Genomic DNA, 25,279 nt, shown 5'->3' on the forward strand with positions numbered 1-25,279 from the left:
AGGAGGACAGAAAGAAAATGGAGGCAGAGATGGAGATGAGGAAGAGGAAAGAGGAGGAAGAGAGGATGAGAGAGGAAGAAATAAAGAAAATGGAGGCAGAAAAGGAGAGGAAGATGATTGAGGAGAAGGCGAGGAAAGAGGAGGAAAGAAAGAAAATTGAAGGAGAAAGGGAGCAAAAGAGGAGGGAGGAAGAGGCTGAACAGAAAAGAGTCAAGGAAGCAGAGAGAAGACAGAAGGAAGAGGAAGAAAAGCAGAGAGTACTTAAAGAGGAGAAGGAGAGAGAAGAGAAAAGATTGAAGGAGGAGAAAGAGAAGGAGAGGCTCTTAAAAGAGGAGAGAGAAAGGATTGAGAGGAGAGAAATAGAGGAGAAGAAAAGGTGTGAAGAGGTGGAGAGGATGAGGAAAGAGAGACTCTCAAAGGAGCAGAAAGAAGAGGAGAGAAAGCAAAAGGAGGAAGAAGAAAAGAAGAGGCGGCTGCAAGAGGAGGAGAAAAAACAGATTGAGGAGAAGAGAAAGAGGGAAGATAAGGAGAAGAGGGAGAAGGAGGAGGAAGACAGGAAAAGGAGAGAAGAGGAACAGAAGAAGAAGCTTCTGCACGAAAAGGAAGACACTGAAATAAAAATGGAGGCCAACAAGTCGGATGAAGACAAGCAGAAGATGAGAACACTGGTTGATGCACCTCCTCCTACCTCAGCTCTACAAACTCCATTTCCCACTTCGCACCTCCCTCCTCCGGCTAAAACCAGTGTTACACCCCAACAGCTGCCCTCACAAACTCTCAGCCTATCACAAGAGAGAAAGAAGGCTCCTCAGTCAGATAACAAACTGAACTCTGCCTCCATTGAGCGGTGAGTTACAGCACTGAAACAAAAAGAACAAATGACACTGTGGGTTTCTTTCTGTTTTCCAAACTGAAATATCTGCCACCTGCTTGGTCTTTCTGAAAATCCAATCAATCAATCAATCAATCAATCTGTCTAAAAATGTCTTTCCTTTCTACTGATTTTAGAGACCACACATTTTAACCTGAATGAAATTTGGATGATTATAGTAAAAAAAAAAAAAAAACTATTGTAATTATTTATTTGCAATAAAAATAATGATGCATTCCCCTTTGTGAATTATGACAAATTTCCTCCCACTTTATTTCTGGGATTTTGGTTGTTGTATCATCATATGGTATTTTGTTACTTGGAATTAGGCCTTTTTACCTATCCCTCTGCATATGTCATTGATTATAGCTTTCCTTCCACTTCCTCTTCTATTTCTGCTTTTTTTTTCCACCTGCCCCCTTTTTTCTTCCCTGTTTCCTTATGCTCTTTCTCTCCCCTTATTCCAGTCTGGGCCAGGCCTCTCTCTTAAAGGAAGGATCATTAACAAAAACTGATAAGAAAGTACCTACCACATGTACACCACCTGGTAGCCTCATTGATCGGCCCTCTGCTCAGGACAAATCAGTCTCATTAGGGGTTGGTACTTTGGTGCCACCTCCACAGAGGCTGTCTGATGCAGAGGTTCCTCTTTGGAAAGTACTGGAAGTGAGAAATGGAAAAGATAGCCCAGAAAGATCTCTTGCAAAGGAGGGTGCAAAACCTTTGTGCAGGGGGTAAGAATCAGGGGACGTGTGTCTGTTTGCTTATCTGCTTTATCTTGATTTTTTCTTTGTCTCCACCTGCTCACTGTAACGTGTTTTTGTTGTCATTTTAGTAATAGAGACATAAAAATGTAAAAAGGCAATATCATTAATATGTTTTCCATTTCTTGTAGCTCATCCAGAGAGGATGCTACTGATGAGGACATCCCCGAAAGACAGGAAATAAGTCCAATAACAATAGAAGGCACAGAAACACATCAAATAGTCCCACCTTCTGTTCAACCTCATGCACCATCAGCTAAAGAAGAATCCAAAGAGCCAGAAGGACTCAAACAGGAACCAGCAACCTCAATTGAAGTTTTCCCAAAACCAGAAGGAGAGCACAAAGATTTGGCACTGGATCCCCTTCTTCCGTCAAAACCAGAACCAGGGCTGCAGCCGGAACGAGTCCCACAGCAGACAGGAAAACCGCAACAGGAGGGAGGAGATGCCAAGAAACACGCCGATGTCGTGGCTGGTGGTCAGGAGAGTTTGGTCAACAAACAAGAGCCTGGGTGTGAATCAGAGAAGCAGTTGTGGGCGGCGATGGAGGAGACAACATCAGAGACGGGAGGGATGGAAAGTAGGGAGAGCAGTGAAGAAAAGGAGGAGAAGAAGGAGGAGGGTGGTGTAACAGGGGGGTGAGTCAGTGACGGTTCGTCTGCAGCATGGCAGGATTTTCTCCACATACAGACACAAACACAGACACACCTGCATATTTAACCGACTAACACACCCTCTTTTTTGCTGCAGCCTAACCAGTGCCTACTCAATAGTTACAATTAACATCCATCTGATGCTCTTCATCTAAACCTCTGGCTTTGCTTTACCACTGCTACTGAAAAAGGAAGTTGTTCAATTCAAGAGTTTTATTTTCTCTTCATATAAGAGTAACATGTCTGTTTTTTGGGGTCTGTATCTGTCTGTGTTAGTGTGTGTGCGCACACAGAAGCAGATGTGTGTGTTGCAGAGATGCAGACAGAGGCGCCTGCTGGCTTCATGTCAGCAATGGTTGGGGTGTTATACAGAGGGTGAGTGTCTGCCTGCCTGTCCAGAAAATGATTGGATGTGTGAGGCATTCGACAAACATGTTTTTCTATAAATGAAAGCTTGACTAAATAGTTATAAAAAAAATGAATGACAGCACCAGCATTCTTATATTTAAATTAAAATCAATGACCGATAGATTACTGAAAACATTTTATAAACCTTTTCTTTTTTTCAATTTGAATTAGATTTTACTGGAGGTTCACTGATCGATCAAAATCGGATGATTTTCGGCCTGTTTGGCTGTGATTGGTGACTGACTGGTTCTCACAATAATGGACAATTCTGTGCTGATCTCAGATAAACACATACAAGCCAAGCACAGCAACATAATCACTAACAGAGCCGACAAGCGCACACACGTACACACAAACGTGTTGCCGTTGGGAACTGAGGCACCAATCAGCAGGGACGAAAAAAGCTTGACAAACTTGAGCTAATAGTACGGTATGTCCTGCCCGAGGGCTGCTCCGTGCATCGATGCTATCGTTCCCCATGGCTGGGGAAGCACAGATGGTTACAACATTTTATTCTTTGGTTACAGTGAGACAACTGAGGGATGTAACCTCAGCGTCTGACTTTGCAGGAAATAATATATAGCAATGCATATTGATAGAAAACAAGACAAAAAACATTGTGTGTTTTGCTTGCTACATTTTCCATACATACAAAATGTGCATGAAGCATATTGCTGTGGAAAACTTGGAGTACAGTGCCGAAACTAAATTCTTTTTAATTCCTGCACTGTAGATTGAAAATGATAAAACCACCATTTACCTGTGCAATCACAATCGATCAACCATTGTTTTGGTCCTTTGGTTTTAATCACACACATATCTGTCAGAAGGAATTTGTCTCCTTCATAGTTATTGGCCAACTATGTTAGCTCTCCCCTGCATGGCACCGGTAAGTTTTCTCATGATGCCAGAGGTGATGCTCCATTCCAGTTGGCTTCATTGTTTTTTAAACAAGGAAGAGAAAAAAAACAGGGTGGTTCTTTTCTGTGCAACCTCTGTTGACTTTGGACCAGCACCAAAACAAAGTCTGACGGGAAAAAAAAAAAAGGAACCGCTTAATCAAGCATGCTGACACTTTGTGCAGAGCCAGCTGAGGTCATGCATAGATCTGTCTCAGAGTTTCTATCCCTCGTGTCTGTGCCTTCAGCTTTGAGACAGTGACCTCCATCCTGCAGACGGCTGGATCCACTGCAGACCAACCATCCCTCCTTATAAGCGATGAAGATCAGCTGTGCTTACATGAAGAAGAGGAAAAGATGCTTTTTTCCTCCGAGCCAGATGATCCGCTGTCTTCAGTTGACATTTCCCCACCCACCGCCTTCTCTGACACAGCAGAAACAGAGACAATTAGCAAGCAGGCGGGTTTCTCTCAGAAACTAGAGTGTGTGCAGTTGGGCGGTCTAAGTCTGGTTGCAAGTCTGAGACTGGCGGCCTCTGAGCAGGAAGAAGAGAGGGAGAGATTAGAGAAAGAAAGGATTGAAAACATGAAGAGGGAGGAAGAAGAGAGGGAAAAGAGAGAAGAGGCAGAGAGGAAAGAGAACGAGAGGGTGGAAAAAGAAAAACAGGAGAGACTGAGGTTTGAAAAGGAGAGAGAAGAGCTGCTGAGGATGGAGAGAGAGAGGTTGGAGAAAGAAAGGGAGACGGAGAGAAGGATGCTGGAGCAACAGAGACAAGAGCTGCAGAGGAAGGAGAAGAAAAAAATGGTGGAGAGGGAAAGGGAAGAGGAGAGAAAGCGGTTGGAAACAGAGAGAGAAGAAAACGAGAGGAAGAAAAAGGAGGAGAAGGAAAGGAAGCAGCAAATCAAGAGGAAAGAAAATGAGGAGAGGACCAGAGAAGTTGAAAGGGAGGAGAAGAAAAAGGAAAGGGAGGACCTGGTGAGGCCAGGAAAAGAGGAAAGAAAAGGAGAGAAACAACAATTGAATCCAGAGATCATTTCAGAGGTCGCTAATCAATCAGAAGCTTGGCCTCCTCTGAGGGAAGCAGAACTAGATGATATTGCAGATGATGAGAGGCAACAGGGTGATGAAGAGAAGTCGGGTCCCAAATCAGTTAAAACAGAACACCCTAATACAAAAAACAAAGTGGTATTAGGCAAACCTGATGATGACCCTCTTGTTGCTGATGAGAAACCACCGAATGACACAGCTCTGAGATCAGTTAGGAAAGGCACGTTTTTGAACTCCGGTGCCATCCCAGTGTGGATGAGAGAGGAGGAGGAGGATGAGGTGGAGTATGAGAGAGGACATGAGGATCTCGGCTCCATCTGGCTGGCTGAGCTGTACATGGAGGGGGAGACAGGGTGAGTAAAAGGTGGTCAGAGAGGTAAAAAGCATCAGGGAGGTGACTAACTGGGTAAAGAATTGGTCTCATTAGGAAGGTCTGCTTGGTACCTTTTGTGAGTCAGAGGGAGGGGCTTGTGCATTTTTTGGTTTTTGCCTTTTCCAGTAATCAAAGTTTTGACGTGCAGGGTATGAATAGAAATGTACCCCACACAACCACCACCTCTCATTTACTGAGGGTTTGCCTCTTGCCTGCAGGTATTTACTAATACAAAGTTGTGTGTTGGCATGTGAGTCGTAGTTCTCCCAAGCAACATCATGACAGTTGTTGGTAAAGAAAACTGCAATTTCCTCTTTAGACAGTATGTTGCCATGTTGCCTCTAGCAATAGTGACACACAGCACATGGAGGCAGTTAGGCTACCTTAAAATACTGTGCATCAGATATATTGCTCCTTCTTATTGGAGTCATAACTCAGTCAAGTGTAAACACACAGACACGTGCAGTATACAGATGATTTGAGTTTCAGTATGCCCGATTCACTCAGCAGGTGTCATTATCTCCATTGTTTATTGCAAATACTGTACAACCCTGCGTAACAACCTGCATAGAAATCATAGTAAACAGGACACCCGCTTAAACAATTGAGATCTTTCTTGAGAAAAATCTTTTTTTTACTGTTTGTTTGTATTTTCAGCTTTTGTTTTGGTGCCTGATCTTACCTTGGATGTAGGGATAGTTGTGATCTCTCGGAAATCCGAAAGCCAAAACTCGAAGTTTGTAGCCATAATGTCCTGGAAAATCACTTCACTTCACTTTTCTGGCTGTTGTTGTTCCCATCCCCTTCTTGTGAATCACTATATCTTAAATGCTTCGAGGGACTTATTTTTAGTTTTGCGAAAATATCCCGTTGAACTCAAAGATGAACCATGATGTCTCTTTGACTTCACATTTGTTTCTTTCCTTTCGTTTCTTTCAATCAATATCAATCAATTTTCCCCAAGTTGATTGATATCAACTGCAACAAACCCCTAACGTTTAAGGATTATGAACAGTTTTTTAAAGCATGATGAAGAGCAGCTTATTAAAGGTATCTGTGTTGGGGAAATTTCAATTTTCCCCATGACTCTATCCAGTGTCACGGTCATGTGTCCTATGAGATTTGTATCTGCAACTTCTGAATTTTTCTGTCTGTTGAGTGGATTAATCAATCTGTATAGTCCGAGGCTAATATAGTTCAGTGGAGGCTTGAGCATGTGTTAAAATCAATGTTTCGCTGAGGATGATTTACATGTTTTTTTTTAATCTCTCGAGCATGTGTTTATTTTATTCCCACTAGCCAGACCTCTGTCCTGCTTGTGGAAGTCATGGGAAAATCTTGCCCAAACAATGTGGATGTCAAAGCCCTCTGGCAGGCTTGAGACAGCCGTGAGATTAGCCGATTTAGGATAGGATAAGTTGTCGAGAGTTCATCATTCTTTGACTATGAGTGCCTGATATTCTTGGAATTGACTGAACATGATTGGAGATCTGGCTGCATGAGATGAGTAGTGGTTTGTTGCTGGAGGGGAATGGAGCACGATAAGAATATCGTCGTTGAGCTTGCCAGTTTTGTAAAAGAAAGTCAGCCTTTAGGTTCAGCGCTAAATTCTCCTTTTCTGTCTTCAGCGCTGGCCAACCATCATTCACTGTCACCAAGGAGCCCTCCACACTCCCTACCAGTGGACAAACGTTACTCCAGGGCCCCGCTGCCACTCAGCCAAATGTACCTGCTGAACTCTCTCCAAGAAATCTTGCTGACCGCCCTCATCACAAACCACCATTAGAGTCCAAACAAGAGAATATAATCAGGCAAACATTGATGGTCAAACAGTCTTCGCAGTTTAGTGAAGGACAGAAACATCCAATTTTTAGAGAGGATGTTGTCACAAAGACTGGCCACAGCCTAGAGGCAGAAACTGATGATGAAAGAGAACTTGTTGAATCATCTGTGGTGCCTTGGCCTCTACCTTTGAGCACAAACACAGCCAGTGTACACTCAAATACCAAACAGACTGACTTAGACGTCACAAAGATAACCAGTGACACAACAATGGCGGAAATTGCTGCAGGTTTGCTCAAGAGCCATGAACTGAAGGAAGAAAAAAGTGTGAGCTCTTCCAGGTTTAGCCCAGACACACCAAAGAGTGACAGTCACACACTGACACATGTCCTGGATCTCACCCACGTCAACAGAGACCAACAGCTCCAAGAGGAAGAGAGGCTCCTATTAGAAAAAATTCATTTAATGACAGTTGACACATCACCTGACTGCAGCCATCGCAGTATGAAGCTCCTCATCCCTGACGCCCGCGACATTGACTGTGACGCCACAGGGCTTACCGATCACGATGAGAGCACAATAATTCCCTGCTGTGATACCTTGCAGGACATATCGCTCACTGAGGCAAATGAGCCACTCGACAATGAGTCGGGGCAAAATGGAGGAGAAGAGGATGTGTAAGTCAGCTTCGGCTGCCAATCTGTGCTGCTGAATAAATTCTAAATAAGATTAAAATAAGTGTCCTACTTTAGCCTGTTAGCATGTTAGCATAATACTATTTGAGACATAAAGTGTAGATGGGATAGATTTTAGGATTGGAAGAAATTGGTCATAAACCAAAATATTGGCCGAACAAAAATGTTGACTTAAAAGACACTTTAGAAAAGAAGAAAAAAATGCTCATGGAAAAGTCACCACAGTCATTAGTTTGAATTCCTTTAGCTCTGGAATTTTTCCCCTGTAATTTAAGCTGGACTGTGATGGTTTACTGTTGCAAAAAACCAACATCCTTAAAACCACTCACTTGTTTTGACTCTCTTGATAGACTCCAAACAGCTCAGAAAACGTTTGCTTTATGTCACTTCAGTCAATGTTGGTAAATTGTTCTGTAGTTTCAACTTCTGCCTTGTAGGACCAAGTTGTTCTTCTAAGTTGGTTACACATTTACCAGCAGCATAGACCTGAGTGGCTACATCCATCCATGCTATATGTTTCATGTTAAACATCGAGTCAGTGTTGCTTTGTGCTGTGTCGGCAAGCTTGCATGTCTCTTGCTCGCATCTGCAAATCACGTGTGTTGCTGATGGCACGCTGTATCAAAAAAACCTTTGTCCCTAAACCTGTAACGTTTTGCTGCTAATCAACAATTGTTATTGTGATGTCTCCTCTCAGGGTGAAATACCAACCAGCTGACCCCTCTGTTGGGATAAAAACATCATCTCAGCTTGAAGATATGAAGGCATCTCGACTTCCTACTTTACAAGAAGAAGAAACATCTGATCCAGTACCGACAGTCAGAGAGGAGGCCAGTAGAAAGGAGGACGTAGCTGAGGTGAATAAACACAATAACAAAGTGTTTGTACTTTCTGGAATGTTTTTGTTTCATCACAGAATCAGAAATCTAACATTAACTCCTTTCTGGTAGGGTCTGGTGAACTCCAGCCAGTCGCTGCTCCACTGGTGTAAGAACATCACTAATGGTTACCAGGGGGTAAAGGTCACAAACTTCAGCACATCCTGGAGAAATGGACTCGCTTTCTGTGCCATCCTGCATCATTTTCATCCAGATAAAATGTAAGCTGCTTATATGCATTAATGCATTTGCTGCTGTGTGATGTTGAGAATATCACAATTTTGCTCAAAACAAACTGATTTCCCAGAAACCCCTCAGGCAACATCTTCTGTTATGGTTGTTGATTTAATCTACTTGGTCAGCAGAGTCTTGTTTAGATGATCTTTTCAGTTTGTGTATTAGGGAAGTTTTTTGCGAGTTCCCTCATGTTTGGCTTTTGATAATAAACTGAATCAGCAGACTGATAAACACTGAAAATGATTGTTTCAAACTGTTACGTTGCAGGCTACACTTATTTCTATATTACATCATGTATTTCAATTCTTTTTTCCTATTAGAGATTTTGACCAGTTGTCCTCTCATGACATCAAGCTCAACAACAAGAAGGTAAGGACAGAAAAAATGTTTACTCCCGCCTTTTTCAGCTTGTATGTACTGTATGTATATACGTCATCAGAAGTGTTTATATTTTATTAAAAGCTCACAGTTTTATGATATAAATGCTGAAAAACTATTTCTATTTGGAAGCTCTTTTTTTTATTATTATTCTGTAGAGAGAGGAATGTTTGTTTACTTTAACCAACCATTTATGTCTTCATAATAATAAAACTGTGCTTTAAACTTTGAAAGTGTTCATGGCTGTTTATAACTTGATGATCTATGTGCTGTCCAGTTAGTTAAACTCACCGACAGTGTTTTTCTATGCTGATGATATCTTTCTCTACTTCAGGCGTTCGATGGTTTCGAGGCCCTGGGTATCTCTCGTCTGTTAGAGCCGTCGGACATGGTTCTTCTGTCAGTCCCTGACAGGCTCATTGTCATGACCTACCTCAGCCAGATCCGCTCACACTTTACCAACCAGGAGCTGAGTGTGCTGCAGATAGAGCACAACAGCAGCCAGTCGAGCTATGGCCTCGCCCTCTCTGGTCCTGGTCCTACTACGGTGGACGCGGCCGCTTTCTGCATGTCCAGGCTGAACGAAGGACTCAGTCTAGAGGAGGGAGGAAGCAGCACTCTGGTCGTCCCTCCACCAAGGACCAAACGACTTGGTAAAGGTAACAGCTTCAATTACGCCATCATTGCAATGAAAAATAGGTTTTTCTTTGCCTGGAAGTTTTCTTCATGTGATGCAATATGACGCTTTTTGCATCACATGAAGAAAACTTTCAAGCAAAGAAAAACATATTTTTCTCGTCTCAGGGCAAAATGAAGGTTGGATTCATGAACATTCAACACTACTACCATGTTTCTAATGATACACAGCTTCATGTAAATGGGTGAAGTATCACTTTAAAAATGAGTTCAGATCAGTTAAGGCCAACCAGGTTTTGTGAGATCAGAGATACTTTTTAACTTTGACCAGGTCTACATTCAGTCAAAAATATTATTTGTACCAATTTTGAGGAAATTCCTTCAAACTTGTCCTGAAATTCAGTGTTCTTTAAAATGGGACAGAAGGACAGGCGGACACAGTGCTGTGTGGTGTCAGCTATTGCTGGTGCTGTGTGGGAACATTTCTGTGTCTCCAGGGGACGTAAGAATGTGAAGTCGGACAGTTAAAGCTTCGGAGACCAGACAAGAGGACAACGGAAATCATTAAATCAAGTTTAGAACACCCAAGTTAAGATCTCGCTGTTTTTTAAGGTTCCCTAGGATGCCAAAAACTCAGGATGAATTCTTTTGAATATAATTCTGTTGAATCTACTGATTATTGTGAAATGATTAAGTCTTGTATTTTTCACTTAATGGACTGGCTCAGCCATAAATGACTTTTTCTTGGTTGAAACCTCTGAAAACTATTTTTTGTTAATTACAATCTTAGTTATATGTCCAATCCTAAATGAACATGTCATACAAGTTTGATTCCTTTTTTTTACCATGACAGATTCTGTCTGTTCAGTCTATTAGCGTCCACTCTGGTTTAAAGATAATGCTAACCAGTGAATGAAAAAATATAGCCATATACTTCAGTGGACCAACCAAATGTGCTTGTTATTAGCTATTTGATCATTGTTTGAAATGATGTGGCATGATGAGCTTTAGGAGGTTCAAACTTCTTACTGTTGCTTTTATCTTTTTCCAGTGGATGAGTCGATAAGCCCAGTCCCCCCGCCGAGGTCGATTAACAAAGCAGTTAAATTTGACCTTGCTCAGGTAGCAGCCTTTGTTTTCACTGACTATAATAACCTTTTAACATTTTTTGACATCTTTATGTGTTATTTGTAGTTAATGTATTGAATACTGTCATATCTCTCATGTCCAGGATGAAGATAAAATGACACACTCTGCAACAGACAGCAAAACAGGTGGTTGTCTGAAGCCTTAGCCTTCAAAGATCATACTCACGATTTTAAATACTGATGTACATTTCCATGGTCTTGTCTTTTTTTGTCGTTGTTCACATTTTGGTGTGTGTGTGTGTGTGTGTGTGTGTGTGTGTGTGTGTGTGTGAGCAGAGTTGCAGGTTGCAGCAGACACACGGCCTCCCAAACAAGAGGAGGAACCAATGGTCAGTTTCATGTCCCTCGCTTTTCTGTTCAGCATTTCTTTTCACAATCTTCGGTCTATCTAATGAAATAAAATAAACATCTTTCAAATGTTTGATTGCTGCAACAATTGAATCATATGTTTGCAAAAGTTGTTCATGTCATGATGAATGATTTATCCCAGATTGCTCAACTCACTGCTTTCACAGCTTGTATTTCTCCTCCTTTTAGCCACACTCTAATCTTTGACCTTCTGCTTCTACTTGTCTCCCCAACTCCCTTTTTTGTTTTGATCTATTTTGTCGGGTATGTTCACGTGGGATGGTTTGTGTGTGTGTGCGTGTGTGAAATCGGGCTTGTGGTCAGTGTCTGCAGGACACCAGTCAATATGTGCTGAGCGAGCTGGCAGCTTTAGAGACGGAGCAGAAGCACATTGACAGCAGAGCCGCTGTGGTGGAGAGACGACTGCGGAGCCTGATGGAAACAGGTGAGTCACGTGTAAAAATAGATGTCAACGAAGGATGATAGCTGAATGCAGGGAAAGGTAATAGAAACATTTTTATTTCCTCAGCAGTTTGGAAATTTGAGTTTTAAATACCTGCACTAGTCCTGAATCTTAAATCCATTTCATCCTCCTACCTGACCTGATAACAATATGCCGGCTGCCTGCAACTATCTCTGAAGCCGTCTGAACATGTCTTTGGCAGACTGCTATTTTGCACTTAAACTAATGTTTGGAACGTTTATTCAACTTTTAATACATGAATACATAAATTGTATTTTCTGCTCATCGCCGTTCAACATGCAAACAAATTTTCTCAACTTTTTAGGAACCCATAATTTAATATCAAGGTTTCCAGATGTCTTAGATTTGTTACCTAAGAATTCCATCTCTGGTGGAATTTCTGTAATTACTAAATTAGATGTCAAAATCAGAATCTTTTTTTTAATGCCAAGTACATTTGCATATACAAAGAATTTATCTTGATGTATTGGTGCAAAAGAAAAAACAAGGCTGTGCTTAAATAAAATTAAAAACGAGAGCCATTATCAATATATACAATAGAATTTAAAAAATGTCAAATATAAAGAATAATAAAAAAAACATAAAATCTACAGAGGGTGCATGAGAGGAAATAAAGGTTAAGTCCAGTGGGCGTTAATGTAATGCATAAAGAAAGAAGTTTCAGCCTTCACATTACTGTGATGCTTTCATACTGTTAATTCACTGTTCCTGATGTCAGTCAGACCTGATATGGTTCAGCTTTGTCTAGAGACCAAGGACAGCTTGGAAAGTCGCAGCGGGTCTTCCTGATATCTACAAGGACGTTTGGGAGAACTTGTTGTTCACTCTAAGCTCCTAGACGTCACAGATTGTTCTAGATGGGTCAAAGTGACACGACACAGATAATGGTAATATCTTTTAGAATATATGCAGAGCCTTTGCAAGTGTCCAGCAGTTATGTCTCAGCATGACACTGAACCAGAATTGCGACACTGATAATGTCTAATGAGTCTTATTGTGTGAAGTCAAGTTCCCTTGTACTTTGGACACCTGATATTTACCCAGCAGTGTTTTTTCCCCCTCTATCTCTACAGGCAGTGACCGTGATGAAGAGGAGCGATTGATCCAGGAGTGGTTCACTCTGGTGAACAAGAAGAACGCTCTGATTCGCAGACAGGACAACCTGGAACTTCTGTAAGACCTCTAACACAAACTGGTTTCACATGTAGGTCCTCAAACAGTTTAATTAACATGAATGACTCACCATCGCTACAGGCAGGAGGAGCAGGATCTGGAGAGGAGATTTGAGCTTCTGAACAGAGAGCTTCGGGTCATGATGGCGATAGAAGGTTGGTAACAAACAGTGGTCCACAAACGATTCAGATCAAATAATTAGTTTATAATTAAGTATATTTAGCAAAGTCACAAAGTACAATTATCTTTTGACATGTCATTCGAATGTTGTAGCTGGTTAAAGTTCATTTCAATGTGTGTTGGATAGTTAAATCGAAAGAAAAAGCATCATGGTAAAATAAGAAGTTTTTGAAGAAAAGGATTGTCCACAAAACTACAATGTACAACAGCTACCAGATCAAATCAATTACAGTAGAACTAAATCCATTTTTGTTACAACCTTTCTTTGCAATGACAGTAATAGATTTAATGGTAATAAGATAGTATAAATATAAACAGTAAGATGATTGAGGACTTTTGATACAAAAATAAACAATAAATGGTAATAGCATTTTGATAAATCGTCTTCCTCTGACAGTAGATGGTTTTATGAGCTGTTATTTTAAATTACATTGTTTGTATGTCATGTAGACTGGCAGAAGTCGTCCACTCAGCAGCAGAGGGAGCAGCTGCTCCTCCAGGAGCTCGTGTCTCTGGTCAACCAACGAGACGAGATCATCAGAGACATAGATGCCAAGGAGAGAGGGTGAGTGTGTGTGTGTGTATGCATTTGTGTGTTAGAACAAGGAACAGGGAGATAACAAATCCCTCAAAAAATAACACATATATCTTTTATGTCTATTTCGTTCATATTTATACTTTAAATATGAACGAATAATGTACATATTTGGGCTCATGCCTGTAATCTTAAACTTCAGAATCATTAAATATGTCAAATGTTTTTTTGCAGGGCTTTGGAGGAGGATGAGCGTCTGGAACGGGGTCTGGAGATGAGGAGGAGAAAATACAGTAACAAAGAAAAGTGTGTCCTTCAGTGAGAAAAGAGACACAAACGGCTTCCTTACAGGGCGCCTGAAGCAAAGAAACGTGTTTGTTTTATCTCCTCGATTTTTTGCACATATTATAAAAACCGGAATTCAGTTTTTCCTCAATTCCTTTTGCCTTTACCTTCATGGAGAACTGTTTATACCTATTATGAGGAAACCAGGTGACAATATGAAGGCTACAAAACATGTCTTCTTTAAAAGTGTTTTTATTGGTTTCAGTCTGTCTTAATGTTAAAGTATTATTTTGGTTCTGTTCACATGGTTTTATTTATTTGAATGATGTGCCAGATTGTTCTATGGCACATGTAGTGATATGTGTTTTGGTGTGTCTATTTCTTTATGACTTTACTTCAGAATAGAATCACTGGCTTTTCCCTTCATATATATATATATATATAAGGTTCCCTTGGTTGTGACAAGAAAAGATTTGGCAACAACAACAAATTGTGCCGTGTTGCAAACTTTAATCCAAAATAGTTGGGTTTCCTTATATTTCTCAACAGTACTGTTTCAGATATTCACAGCCCAGAAGTGTCAGATGTTTTGTTGAACATGCAGATATGTATAAGTTAAAATATGTCTTTTTGAGGGGGGCTATTTGTGCCTTCATTAGAGAGACAGGACAGTGGACCGAGTCGAAAAATGGGGAGCGAGAGAGTAGGAAACGACATGCAGGAAATGAACCACAGGTGTGATTCATACCTGGGCCGTCCTCTTAGAGGATTAATACCTCCTTACATGTGGTGTGCGCACCAGCCACCCACTGCACTACCAGAGCCCCTGGAGATCTATAAGTTGTAGATCACTTTCAAAAAGTCAAGAGCTGGACTCAAAATCCTCGATGCAGATTTATGTTTTTAAGCATTTGAGAAATCCTGAAAGTATTCTTATTGCAATAATGTACCTGATTGTTTGATCTGTTTTTTTAATGTTAGGTGTAGAGAGTGTTCATATTCATATTAAGATTTTTTACTGTTCTTTGAGCACAGAAGATGCTCAAGGTGATCTCCAGCATGTAGCATTTAAAGTGCCTTGAATAAGCCATCATGTGCATTGCTGTGATATTCTAGTCTGCTCAGAAATATTCCCTTTTCTTTGTCCTTTGACTTCTGGATGCATGTTTTTGAGGAACCGTTAAAGTGGTACTCTGCCTCATGTCACTACTGTAAACTCATCACACACTGTATGCCTGACGTTCTCTTTATTTATGATGCTGTGACTGATGAAGAAATGTATTGATAAATATGTTGAAAAAAATAAACATTTGGTTGGTTGCTTACAACTTTGGATTTATGTATTTTAAACTTCATGCATGACATGAACAGTTCTGGGGGGTTTTTTGTATGTAAATGCATCAAGTCAAACCTAAATGGGCAGAACTTGTAGATTTTGTATTTGTGCTTTTGAAAGTCTGTGTGTGTGCATGGGTGAGTGTTTTTCCTCCCACTAGAGTATTAGAGCTAATCAGCTTGGCTCGCTCCACTAATCTGAAATGACAGATAGAACGTAACCGGTCCAAAGCATGGTGAAGCCTGAGTTACCTTTAGCTCAATGAAGAATCTGTTTCATCTCTAAAAACACAGATGGTTCTTTCATTCTAAAACCAGAACATGACTTCATAACAATGGAGGAGGAGCACACCGATACAAGATGTTGGGAATCTGTGCTGAGCTGCCTTCTGCTCGCGTGTGTGTACGTTGGCAGTCTGTACGTCTGGAGAAGCAGCTTACCCAGGTATACAACTTACAGCAGATCTGAGATGCTGCTGCTAGACTGGAATTGTAATGTTGGTGTGTGTGTTTGCAGGGACCATCCTAGTGTGATCAAGCGTCGCTGTGTCAGTGTGCTGCTGGTCTCTGCGCTGTCACCAGCAGTGATGACGGCATGGATACACTGGGCTGATGTCAAAGTGAGTACAAAACAGGAAAACATGCAATTACCTACCTCTGAGTTTTCTCTAGACTTTCCAACATGGCCATAATTCAAGAAATAAATCAAATGCCTAACTAGTCTTTACAAATATGATAATCTCACTTGAAAAGCCTCATAATGTCTCTACAGACTAAAGTATATTATATGTCAAGTAATTGTACATAAACTTGCAACTGAGCCCACATACACTCCCAAAGAATATAGCCCGAGGCGTTGATTGGCACAGTGCAGTTAGACATTAAATATAGCTCAGTAAAACTCATGTTGTGGTCCAGAGAGGTAGAGGGTCAGCAGTTCAATCCCAGATTCCTGCAGTCCACATTTCAAGGTGTCTTTGGGCATGACAACAGACCACAAATTGTTGACACATCAGGTATGATGGGCTGTATGGTTACATGTACAAGCATCTTCCATAAGTGCATGAATGTGTATGTGAATGGTTGAACAAGATAGGTAAGTCCCTTTTACATTGCCAGCTCAAGGTGGAGTTTTTAGACTCCTTGTCTGTAATGTAAAGGCATCATGTTGGGGGAAAAAAACATACTACCACTGTTTCGATATTAGCCTGACAGATGTGTCACTGGGGCAAGAAGGTGACTGTGTACGGAGCCCACTGGGTAAAACTGCAGAGTTTCTGTAGATCTCATCTTTGTCTACAACTCATGCCTCTCATTCCTGTGCAACACCAAAACACAAGGTAAAATCACACACAACGATACTAATATTACACTGCTGAGAATGCAGTGTTGAAGTACAAAGACGTTGTGACTGTGAAGTTTTGCTGCAGGGCTGTTGCAGAATAGTAAGTAAAGGGCTTTGACAGTTTAAGTGCTCAAACGATTAGAATGCACTACCGAAGTACATTTATTACACAGGATACACATGCTCACACTGTGCGCACTCACACTGCTTTGTACTCAAAGGTCAGTGTCAGTAAATCAGAAGGAGACGCCTTACAAGAGGGAATATCCCCTGAGCACCCAGTGCAGCTGACCTTCCATATAGGTCATACGGTTAAGCCTGGGGTCCCATCAGCTTAACTTTACAATCATTTTAAGGTGAAAATGATGTTTACAAAGTAACAATTTGCTGTTTCAGGTGGACCTGTCTGTTTGGGAGCTGATGGGGATTCGTTTGAAAGGTCTCGTTCCCGCAGCTTTATTGCCTTTACTGCTCACCATGGTACGTCAGGGGGTCTCCACCAGAGAAAAAGAAGGAATTTCTTGCCTACAACAACAATGATTAAGTACTTATTTGATAAAATAACAAGAACTAGAGTTTTTATTGAACATGGGTAACTCATTTTACTGCTGACTTAATAAAAAGGCTTAATGTGATTTTGCTAGGAGCACAGATTGCACTGAGAAGTAAATTCTTTCACAAAGTATTTGTTGAGTATTCAGTGTTACCGTTACATGATTTGCTTCTTTTTTTTATTAAAAAGCTGCTAGATATGAAGTCTACCATAAACTTACAGGGATGATTACATGATGATACATCTGCCAAATACTTTTTTCTTCCTCTTTCTTTCTTCAAAATCTACTCTAAGACCCTATTTCCTTTTATTTATAGGCCCCTTTATCCATTTCAATGATTCAACTTACATTCCCACTATCATGCATTGTTTTTACAACCACCATTAAATGTCTTTAGTTTGTAGACATGTCCAATGAACACACATAAACCATGCACTACAAATGTTCCCTATAATAATGTTTACATCCTCGTCTATATTCTAACTTGACATATAAACTGGATAAAATATTGTTCTATTCTAAACACCAGGTATTTTATCTTGGTCCTCTGGTTCACTCTGCGTTCACTGGGGAGCTGCAGTCTGCACTTGGTGAGTTAAACTTTTGAATAAATCAGTCACAGAGCCTTGCATATCTGCTTCTCAGCATGTGGCGATGTATATGACATCATTAAGTCTTAACTTTTATTTGCCCAGATGTTCAGTCATGGAGGCTGTGTGTAGGAGATGCAGTGTGGCTCAGGAACCAGGTGGTGGCACCAGTGACAGAGGAGCTTGTGTTCAGAGGAGCCATGCTGCCCATGCTGGTGCCCTGCACAGGACCCACAGCTGCCATCTTTACTGCTCCTCTCTTTTTTGGTGTTGGTATGTCATCCAGACTTGCAAAGGATAATCAAACACAAAATTAATGTTGTTCCAGTGAACGTTCTGACTAAAGTGAAACTGTCACTAAAGATTTGTGAATGACAGAGTACATGAATTAATTCATGCCTGCATTTTTTACCCTCATTTTTACTCAGTGTCAGCAAGTTTTATATTATTTATATTTTATTTCCTTATAACTACTTTATTGTGTCATCATAGCTCATTTTCACCACATCATAGAACAACGGCGCCTTCACAAGGACAGCATGAGAGTCATCCTCTGTGTTTCAGGTGAGCCAAGTAAGAAAACTTTACTTAACTGATGAGTATAAAAAAAAAGTTTGTTTAACATGAAATTATACAATGAGTAAAGACACATATAGAGAACAGATGTGTTAAAAATGAATATCTATGATAGGTAATACAACTGTGTAGTACCCTTTGTTCAATTGTAAATGATTAATTGATAACTTTATAATAAATATAAACAATTAATATTAATAAAAACCTTGGAATTCATGATTCTGTTTTGGGATTTCTTCAGTATGAGTTTTTATAGTTTTATGTTTGTTTATAGAGTCATCCATATCCAAAACCTTTTTTTTTTTTTTTTTACTTTACCCACTTTGGCAATGTTATATGGACAGGTTAGATATAAAGATAGATTTAGTGAACATATTTCAGAGAAAGGCCACACATTTTCTTTGTGTTGTTTTGTTCCAGCGATGCAATTCTTATACACAACTGTGTTTGGTGCCTTTACTGCCTTTGTTTTCATGAGAACTGGTGAGAGAGGAGTTTAAGAACACATTCACTTCTAACGTCGGCTTAGCCAACCTCTGAAACTTGTCACTTCTCTTTACAGGCCATGTGGTGGGTCCAGTTTTGTGCCATGCCTTTTGTAACAGTCAGGGCCTTCCAGATATCAGTGCTGCACTTCAACACCCTCAAAAATCAGCTATTGTCCTCTCATATGTCATGGGTTTACTGCTGTTTCTGGTTCTCCTTTTCCCGCTGACAGACCCCTTCTTCCACGGTGTCGCTCCTGTCTGCAGCCTGGCTCCCCCTCCAGACTCTGTCTGCCAGACCCAGTGAAATTAAATATATACACCCACTCTTCAAACTTTTTTCCCCCAATGAAATTCATTTTGTGTTGGGTTTTTAAATAAAAACCTTTTATAAAGAAAAGAGAGTGTGCATTTAGAGTGCATGAGAAAAGAACTGTTCTAGCAGAGCAGACATTTCCTGCTTGGTTGGAAATATTTCCTACTGTATTGAAACAGAACACTTGGACAATTTTCCCTGGCTGAGAAAGCAAAAGAACTGTGTGTGTGTGTGTGTGTGTGTGTGCGCGTGTGTTATCGAAAAACAGATGAACTGTGAAAGAAAAAGGATGAAGGGTAGAGAAGACAGACAGAAGGACGAAGAGCCAACAAACAAAAGGAACCAATGTGGAGAGCGACAGTATAAAATGACATTATTCGGGTAAGAAAAAAAAAGACAATAAAAGCCAGACTTGTGAAAAAAATCAGTGACAGCCAAAAGTCACAGCAATGCCAACAGAGAGAACGAGAAGAAGGAAAATCAGGGAGAAGAGAGAAAAGTGAAGCTAGTCATGGAGGATGGGGGCAAACATAAGTGTGTCCCTGAGGAAATTCAGAATGTGGAGTAGCAGAGTTGGGGAGCTAGAGGGGACTCAGGGTCAGTGGAAACAGTGAGGGTTTAGTACTGAGAGGTGAAAGGTTGTGACAGACAAGTAAGATTAATGAGACAGACTGATGGGCCAATTACAAAAAGAAAAACCAACAACCTGAACCAGGGGAGGCAGATCATTTACACCTGCATCTGTAGATTTATACACTTTCGTAAAGTCAAGCAAAATGTATTACCTTTAGTTCTCTGGTTTTATGACTGTTGCGACATAAAAACAAAATATTTTGTCAGTTTAAAAAATCTTTTAAGCTAGTTTAGCAAGTTTAGCTAAGCTAGTATCTTAGCTTAGCTAAACTTAGTCCTGTTAATCATGAAACACTTTAACAGAGTAATGATTCAAATCACATTAGGATGATTTTCTTAATCTCTCTTTCTTAATTTTTTTGCCTGAACAAAATTAATATCCCTCACAGCTTTATTTAATTACTTGCTACTAGCCCTTAATATAACAATTAACTCAATGAGGCTAATGGTTCATTTTATTTGTTTTATTATGACAGAGTAAAAATATTTGGTGAGTTAATGCTTAACTAATATGTTGGCTGGGACCAGTAAAAGTGTGATAGTAAGCTTTGAAGTATAGTGTATGTGTTTGCTGCTTTTGGACATGCTAGCCATCTCCAGTCTTCATAAACTACAGTAAGATAGCCAGCATATGTCTGTAGCTTCAGATTTACTGCGCAGACATGTAGCAACAAATCTTATTGTCACAAACTGGGTTTTAACTTCTTATCCTTAAATGGATGAACGAAGGTGTATCAAATTTTGTTTTGGAAGAGTGACAGATGATTTGTCATTATTATCCCCCTTTGCTGCACTTTCACTTTTCTTCTCATTTTTGGGATCATTCCAGTACATTGAAGCTGCTGCTGAGAGATTTAGGGGGACTGCCTTGGATCAACTTGACAGCTGTTGTTTTTTTTGCAACAAGCAACTGTATATAGCCGACCCCAGCGTGTTTGCCAGCGATGTAGGCCTACTCTGAAATTAAATGTAAACGGTCTCAAGTTCTTCAGCCACCTACAGAGACTTCCAGGTGACCACTGTGTCACAGTTGGGAATGTGAAATAAGACAGCAGAGTAACTGTTATAGCTAAAATATGTGGATTGTTATTCAAATACCTTGCACATAAATGGCCTGAATTGAGGGAATGGTTAGCCTAAATGTCTTCTGCGGATGTTGAGTCAGGCAGTTTAGTATTTCTCTGCAATTAGTTTTTATTCTAAAGAGACGCACACTGAAATGAAACTGAGTTAAGGTCATGGGTAACAAAATGCATTGTTTACAAGGCAGAAGGCCTGAGAGAATAACAAGAAACGGTGCAGATAGTCAGGCATGTGGTGAGTTATCTCAGAAGCTCTCTCTGCCACTCTGTTTAGCAATTGTCCTTATCCCTTTTCTTTTTGAAGTCATCATATTTTCTTCCCATTATACAATTACCATTAATGCTCCTTCTCAGGAGAACCATGACTTATACATGAAAGACACAACAAAGAAGTGTTAGATGTCTGTGTTTATGTGTGTGGCTGTGTCTATGGAAAAGCTGAGCATATCATCTGGTAAAGGAATAATCTGTCAGGAATTAGCCTCTCCGAGCACTCGCTCTCCATCTCTCTTTTTGCTTTTCCAAGCACTTCTTTAAACTGCAACAGTTCTCTTGAGATTTTTATGCAGAGTTTTGGTTTGACTGTGGTTCGTTTGTGCATGTGTGAGTTCAATTGCAGTCCAGACGAGTTTGCATTTGTGTGACCTGAGTCTTTGTTAGTCATGTTCCTTTATTTGATTTGTTTTTCTCTCCAATGTGAGGAAATGTTTGGCACTAAAGGGACTGGCCAAGAATATTTCCATCTTTCACAGTTTTTTCCTACACCAGACTTTTGAACCAGAAATTTAAAAGACTGAATTCAGGAAATGTCATCTTTTTTTCTTTTTCTTTTACCAGTTTAAAGAACGCAGTGCATGAACACCTGTAAAAAAGAATGACTTACATCATATTTTTAGTGAATTAAGTGGTTGAAACGGCAATGTGGTTTTGATGCAAAGCCATTATATGAAAGTCCTCAGTGGATTACAGTGGCTGTTGGTACTTGAACTGGACAGCTCCCATGTGTGAACATGATGGAAATTAAGCATGAAGAAACACAGACATGGCTTGAAACAATGGTCAAAACTATTCCAAGGTCCAATAACAGTTCATAAAGGTCACCTTGCATAGATAGACACAACTTAGACAGCTACCACTACAATAGCAAAATTCTTTTAGTGGTTTACTCAAGTAACTACAGACTTCAGCTGGCAGGATGATTCTTCCTTCTGGATTAAACATTTCAACAGCAACTCCAGCCTGCTCAGATATTTGAGGTGAAGATTTGTTGATGGTTTGGGTGTGGAAGGAGGCGATCATGTCTGCTATGAAAGATGAAACATATGGACCTTGTAGAAAAACGGGATATAAAGAATCGTCTTTTTCCTGCACTCCTCCAAAATCACCAGGAATGCCTACACTCCATTATTTAACCACAAGGCCGCAGCTAATTGCTTCAGTGTGTGTGTGTCTATGTGTGTTTATGCGCTCTTGTGTGTGTGTGTCATAGGACACCAGTGGTTGGGGAAAATGAACAACTGACGTGTCCTGCTGTATTTGATATTGCAGAAAACCTTCAATAAAAAAGCCCCAAACCTAAAAGTTTATGCTCAACACAACAAGGAAAGAAAAATGAAGCTTCCTAGAATTCAGTTTGAAGGCTTTTTGAGCAGAGGCACTCCTTTTTCTCCCATCCAAAAGTCAAGCAAGAAGAGCATTAAAGTATCAAGGCAGACGTGGAAATAAGTATGAAACGTGTAAAATTGTCCAGACTTGTTTTTAAAACTGTACTTATAAAAAGTGCTACAATAATATAATAACCTTTTTATTAAGATGAAACATACTGACACTGATGACCTGACTTTTTCGTGAACTTTACTGTAAAGATTGATCACAAACTATAATGATTTGGTTTTCTAAAGATAAAAACTTGTTTTTCACGATTACTCTTTTGGTCTTGAGGGCAACTAATCCAGGATTTCTGAAATTATGCTCAGTGCCATGACTTGCAAGTGAGGATATATAATTTAGAGATTGTATTATGATCTGGGGCATTTTTCAGTAAAAAAGTTTTGATCCAACATTTTCAGCTTGAATCAGTTTCCATGGTTCTCAAGATGCTATCTATGCGTACTGCACTCCTGATCTCTGATGTGTCCTATTAGTTCCTCAACATTTTGTATTTAGCCTTTGATAGATTGGAAAGTTGGAGGAGAGCTGGAAATGTTGGGAAGAGAGTGTGGGGGTTGATATGCACCAAATGGTTGCTGCCTGCACCAACGACCCACGACCTTTTGTCTGAAGAGTGAAATATCTCAGCTAAGACTAATGTTCGTTCAATTGCCATGAAATGTGGTAAAGATGTCCATGCCTGCCCTTGCAAAACCAACAAAGATGGCATTTGGTTTTACGTCTCTCTGTTCCCCAGTATACCTTATACGACAATTTCAGTCCCTTTCTCTGTACATAAGTCCAACACTGAGCACCTGCAGGAGATACTGTATGTAATATAAGCCCTGCGAGAGAATGAAAGAACTCTTTGTGTTTTATCAATCCAGATTCCAAAGATTTAGAACCTCCAAAGAACATCAAATCAGGAGCAGCTTTTCAGCTGCTTAAAAACAGAGCTAGTGGTTGAAGTGAAATGGAGAGGATTTGGAGCTGGAGGAATTAGTTCAGCTGCTTGGAAGCTAAATTGTTGAGAAAGAATCAGAGCCAGTTAGTATATGTAGCAAGCTGCAAGGACTCAAGGAGATACGGAAAAGGCTGTGACCTCTGAGACAGGGAGTATAAAATCAAGAGACCTGTATGTTCCATCAGAGGTCTGTAGGCTGGAAGATAGAGCCGCTTTCAGGTACTGTAAGTACATTTATGTGAAAGAGGGGAATTGGAAATGCAGGACTATGGAAAGAAGAAGTTTCATCTGTTTTATCAATTACATTTGTGGTATGTGTCTCTGGAGGCGGGGCTGTCTGAGCAAAAAGACGGGTTGAGCGGCCTGAATGATAGAATAAACAGAACAAGAGTGGGAGGTTTGGGGTAAAAAGCTGGGGGTCTGGGAGAGAGAATGCTGACTTCAGAACCAATATAATTAGCCTGAAAGAGAAAAAAAGAGTAGCAGGAGAAGATAAGGAGAGGGAGAGGAAAAAGGGGATGCACGGAATGAGAGGAGGGATGAGGGGTAGAAAGAATAATAAGGAGAGGAGGCAGAGGAGAGAGAAGGATGGGGGTAGTCCAAGAAAAAGAGAAGTCAGAGGAGGACGAGGAGGAGGAGGAGGAGGAGGAGGATGAGGAGAAAGAGGTGGGGAACAAAACCAAAAGGCTCTTTAGGTTCTCCAGGATCCTGAGGTTTGATGTTCATTCTCAATCTATTTCCATTGGTTGTTACATAACTGGAAAAGACTGCTGAATAGTGCAACTGTATATATTCTGTGAGCCAAAACCAACACGCTGAGGCAGCCAGACAACTCATCTGCGAGAGAACGCAGGCTCAGACACACACTGATACCGCTAATAAGTGATGCAGCTACACGCACATACAGTGCAACGTTTCCATCTCATCATCCAGTGATTCAAAGCTGCAGTGGGTGAAACACTGCTGCCATTATTTTGATTTGCATGCAGCCAATCCACATTAGACCACACAAGAGATACATTTCAGATTTTAAAAATGACATCAAGCTGCCTAAATTGTGTTCTGGCAGGTCACACTTACCACACGCATAAATGAGAGGGGGCAACACACATTTATGTGATGAACTATTGTGTGCACAAGCAATTTTCCCGTCTTCATTTGTGTTTGGTTTGCTTTCATTCAAAGTGTCCCTTAAAGCTTTAAATCAGTAGCACACTCGTCGGGGTTTAGTCCTCAGAATCACAGCTACCAGCTTCCTTTATTACTCTTTGGCTGTGCTTGCATCAAAGCTACAAGGAAAGAAGATCCTATTTTTCTTTGGAAAATCTAAACACAGCCTTTGACTTCGCACCAGGCGTACCATTCATTCATGGGGGACGCATCATGTAACGGCAGTGGAGGTACCCCCAAACTTTACTTTCCGGCACCCCAGCTACTGAGAGGTCAGGCTGATGCACATCTGGCATTTCCTGTTTCCTCTCCTCCATATGCCCTGGAGTGGTAGCCACACACATGCACGCACACACACACACACACACATATAGTCCAATAGGTTTTCAGATGTTTCCATTAGATTGTAAAAAAGCTTCCAGCTGGTATGGACTTGGTCAAAAAAAGATGGAAGAGAGTTTGGTTGGTGAAGAAGAAAAGAGTGGTAGAAAAGATGAATATTAGGAAAATGTCAGAATGATACTTGGGAAAATATGTTCAATAAAAAAACACAGTTGTATAGTAAGTATAAACAAAAAGGTCGAAGAAAGGGGCAAAAGGTGAAAGACAAAAAGGTAGAGAAGAGGGAGACAATCTCCTCATCTCACAGAGCTGACAAACACTTTCCACTCTTGCGGATGGTGTGCAGCATGCACTATTTGCAGGCTGTGTGTGTGTGCATAACAGTGCATGTGCGCGTGTGAAGCCATAGGGAAGACAGGGGGGACAGAATGGTTCCGTATGTTTTTCATAACTCTCTGAGGGT

General features: G+C 40.5%; 2 protein-coding genes across 15 annotated transcripts in view; both read left to right on the forward strand.

Moving 5' to 3' along the window:
• Window positions 1-15,102, forward strand: part of ehbp1l1b (EH domain binding protein 1-like 1b) — a 27,983-nt gene extending 12,881 nt beyond the window's left edge. For 5 of the 12 annotated variants that reach the window (XM_079355025.1, XM_079355032.1, XM_079355033.1 and 2 more), the window contains 16 exons: window positions 1,767-2,273; window positions 2,565-2,663; window positions 3,844-4,995; window positions 6,644-7,474; window positions 8,190-8,349; window positions 8,443-8,591; window positions 8,928-8,976; window positions 9,320-9,644; window positions 10,673-10,743; window positions 10,853-10,895; window positions 11,046-11,098; window positions 11,442-11,562; window positions 12,675-12,774; window positions 12,856-12,929; window positions 13,405-13,519; window positions 13,724-15,102. In XM_079355025.1, coding sequence (XP_079211151.1) covers window positions 1,767-2,273; window positions 2,565-2,663; window positions 3,844-4,995; window positions 6,644-7,474; window positions 8,190-8,349; window positions 8,443-8,591; window positions 8,928-8,976; window positions 9,320-9,644; window positions 10,673-10,743; window positions 10,853-10,895; window positions 11,046-11,098; window positions 11,442-11,562; window positions 12,675-12,774; window positions 12,856-12,929; window positions 13,405-13,519; window positions 13,724-13,811 — 3,937 coding nt within the window. In that variant the 3' untranslated portion in view covers window positions 13,812-15,102. Of the gene's footprint in view, window positions 1-6; window positions 848-1,338; window positions 1,606-1,766; window positions 2,274-2,564; window positions 2,664-3,843; window positions 4,996-6,643; window positions 7,475-8,189; window positions 8,350-8,442; window positions 8,592-8,927; window positions 8,977-9,319; window positions 9,645-10,672; window positions 10,744-10,852; window positions 10,896-11,045; window positions 11,099-11,441; window positions 11,563-12,674; window positions 12,775-12,855; window positions 12,930-13,404; window positions 13,520-13,723 lie in introns of those variants that run through there. The other 7 variants (XM_079355035.1, XM_079355029.1, XM_079355030.1 and 4 more) reach the window with 7 other exon arrangements.
• An 80-nt stretch (window positions 15,103-15,182) lies between these two features.
• On the forward strand, window positions 15,183-19,044 carry LOC306831122 (CAAX prenyl protease 2-like). 3 transcript variants are annotated; one of them, XM_079355039.1, is made up of 8 exons: window positions 15,183-15,554; window positions 15,627-15,729; window positions 16,851-16,934; window positions 17,538-17,598; window positions 17,704-17,871; window positions 18,091-18,162; window positions 18,595-18,657; window positions 18,737-19,044. In XM_079355039.1, the coding sequence occupies exons 1-8, from the start codon at window positions 15,445-15,447 to the stop codon at window positions 18,964-18,966; spliced, it is 891 nt and encodes a 296-aa protein (XP_079211165.1). In that variant the 5' UTR covers window positions 15,183-15,444; the 3' UTR covers window positions 18,967-19,044. The 3 variants fall into 3 exon arrangements, with proteins under 3 accessions (XP_079211165.1, XP_079211163.1, XP_079211164.1); XM_079355037.1 differs by having other exon boundaries at window positions 15,183-15,729; XM_079355038.1 differs by lacking the exon at window positions 18,595-18,657 and having other exon boundaries at window positions 15,183-15,729.
• The last annotated feature ends 6,235 nt before the right edge of the window (window positions 19,045-25,279 follow it).

The sequence above is a fragment of the Symphodus melops genome, assembly GCF_947650265.1.
Source record: "Symphodus melops genome assembly, chromosome: 11".
In the NCBI taxonomy this organism is placed as follows: domain Eukaryota; kingdom Metazoa; phylum Chordata; class Actinopteri; order Labriformes; family Labridae; genus Symphodus; species Symphodus melops.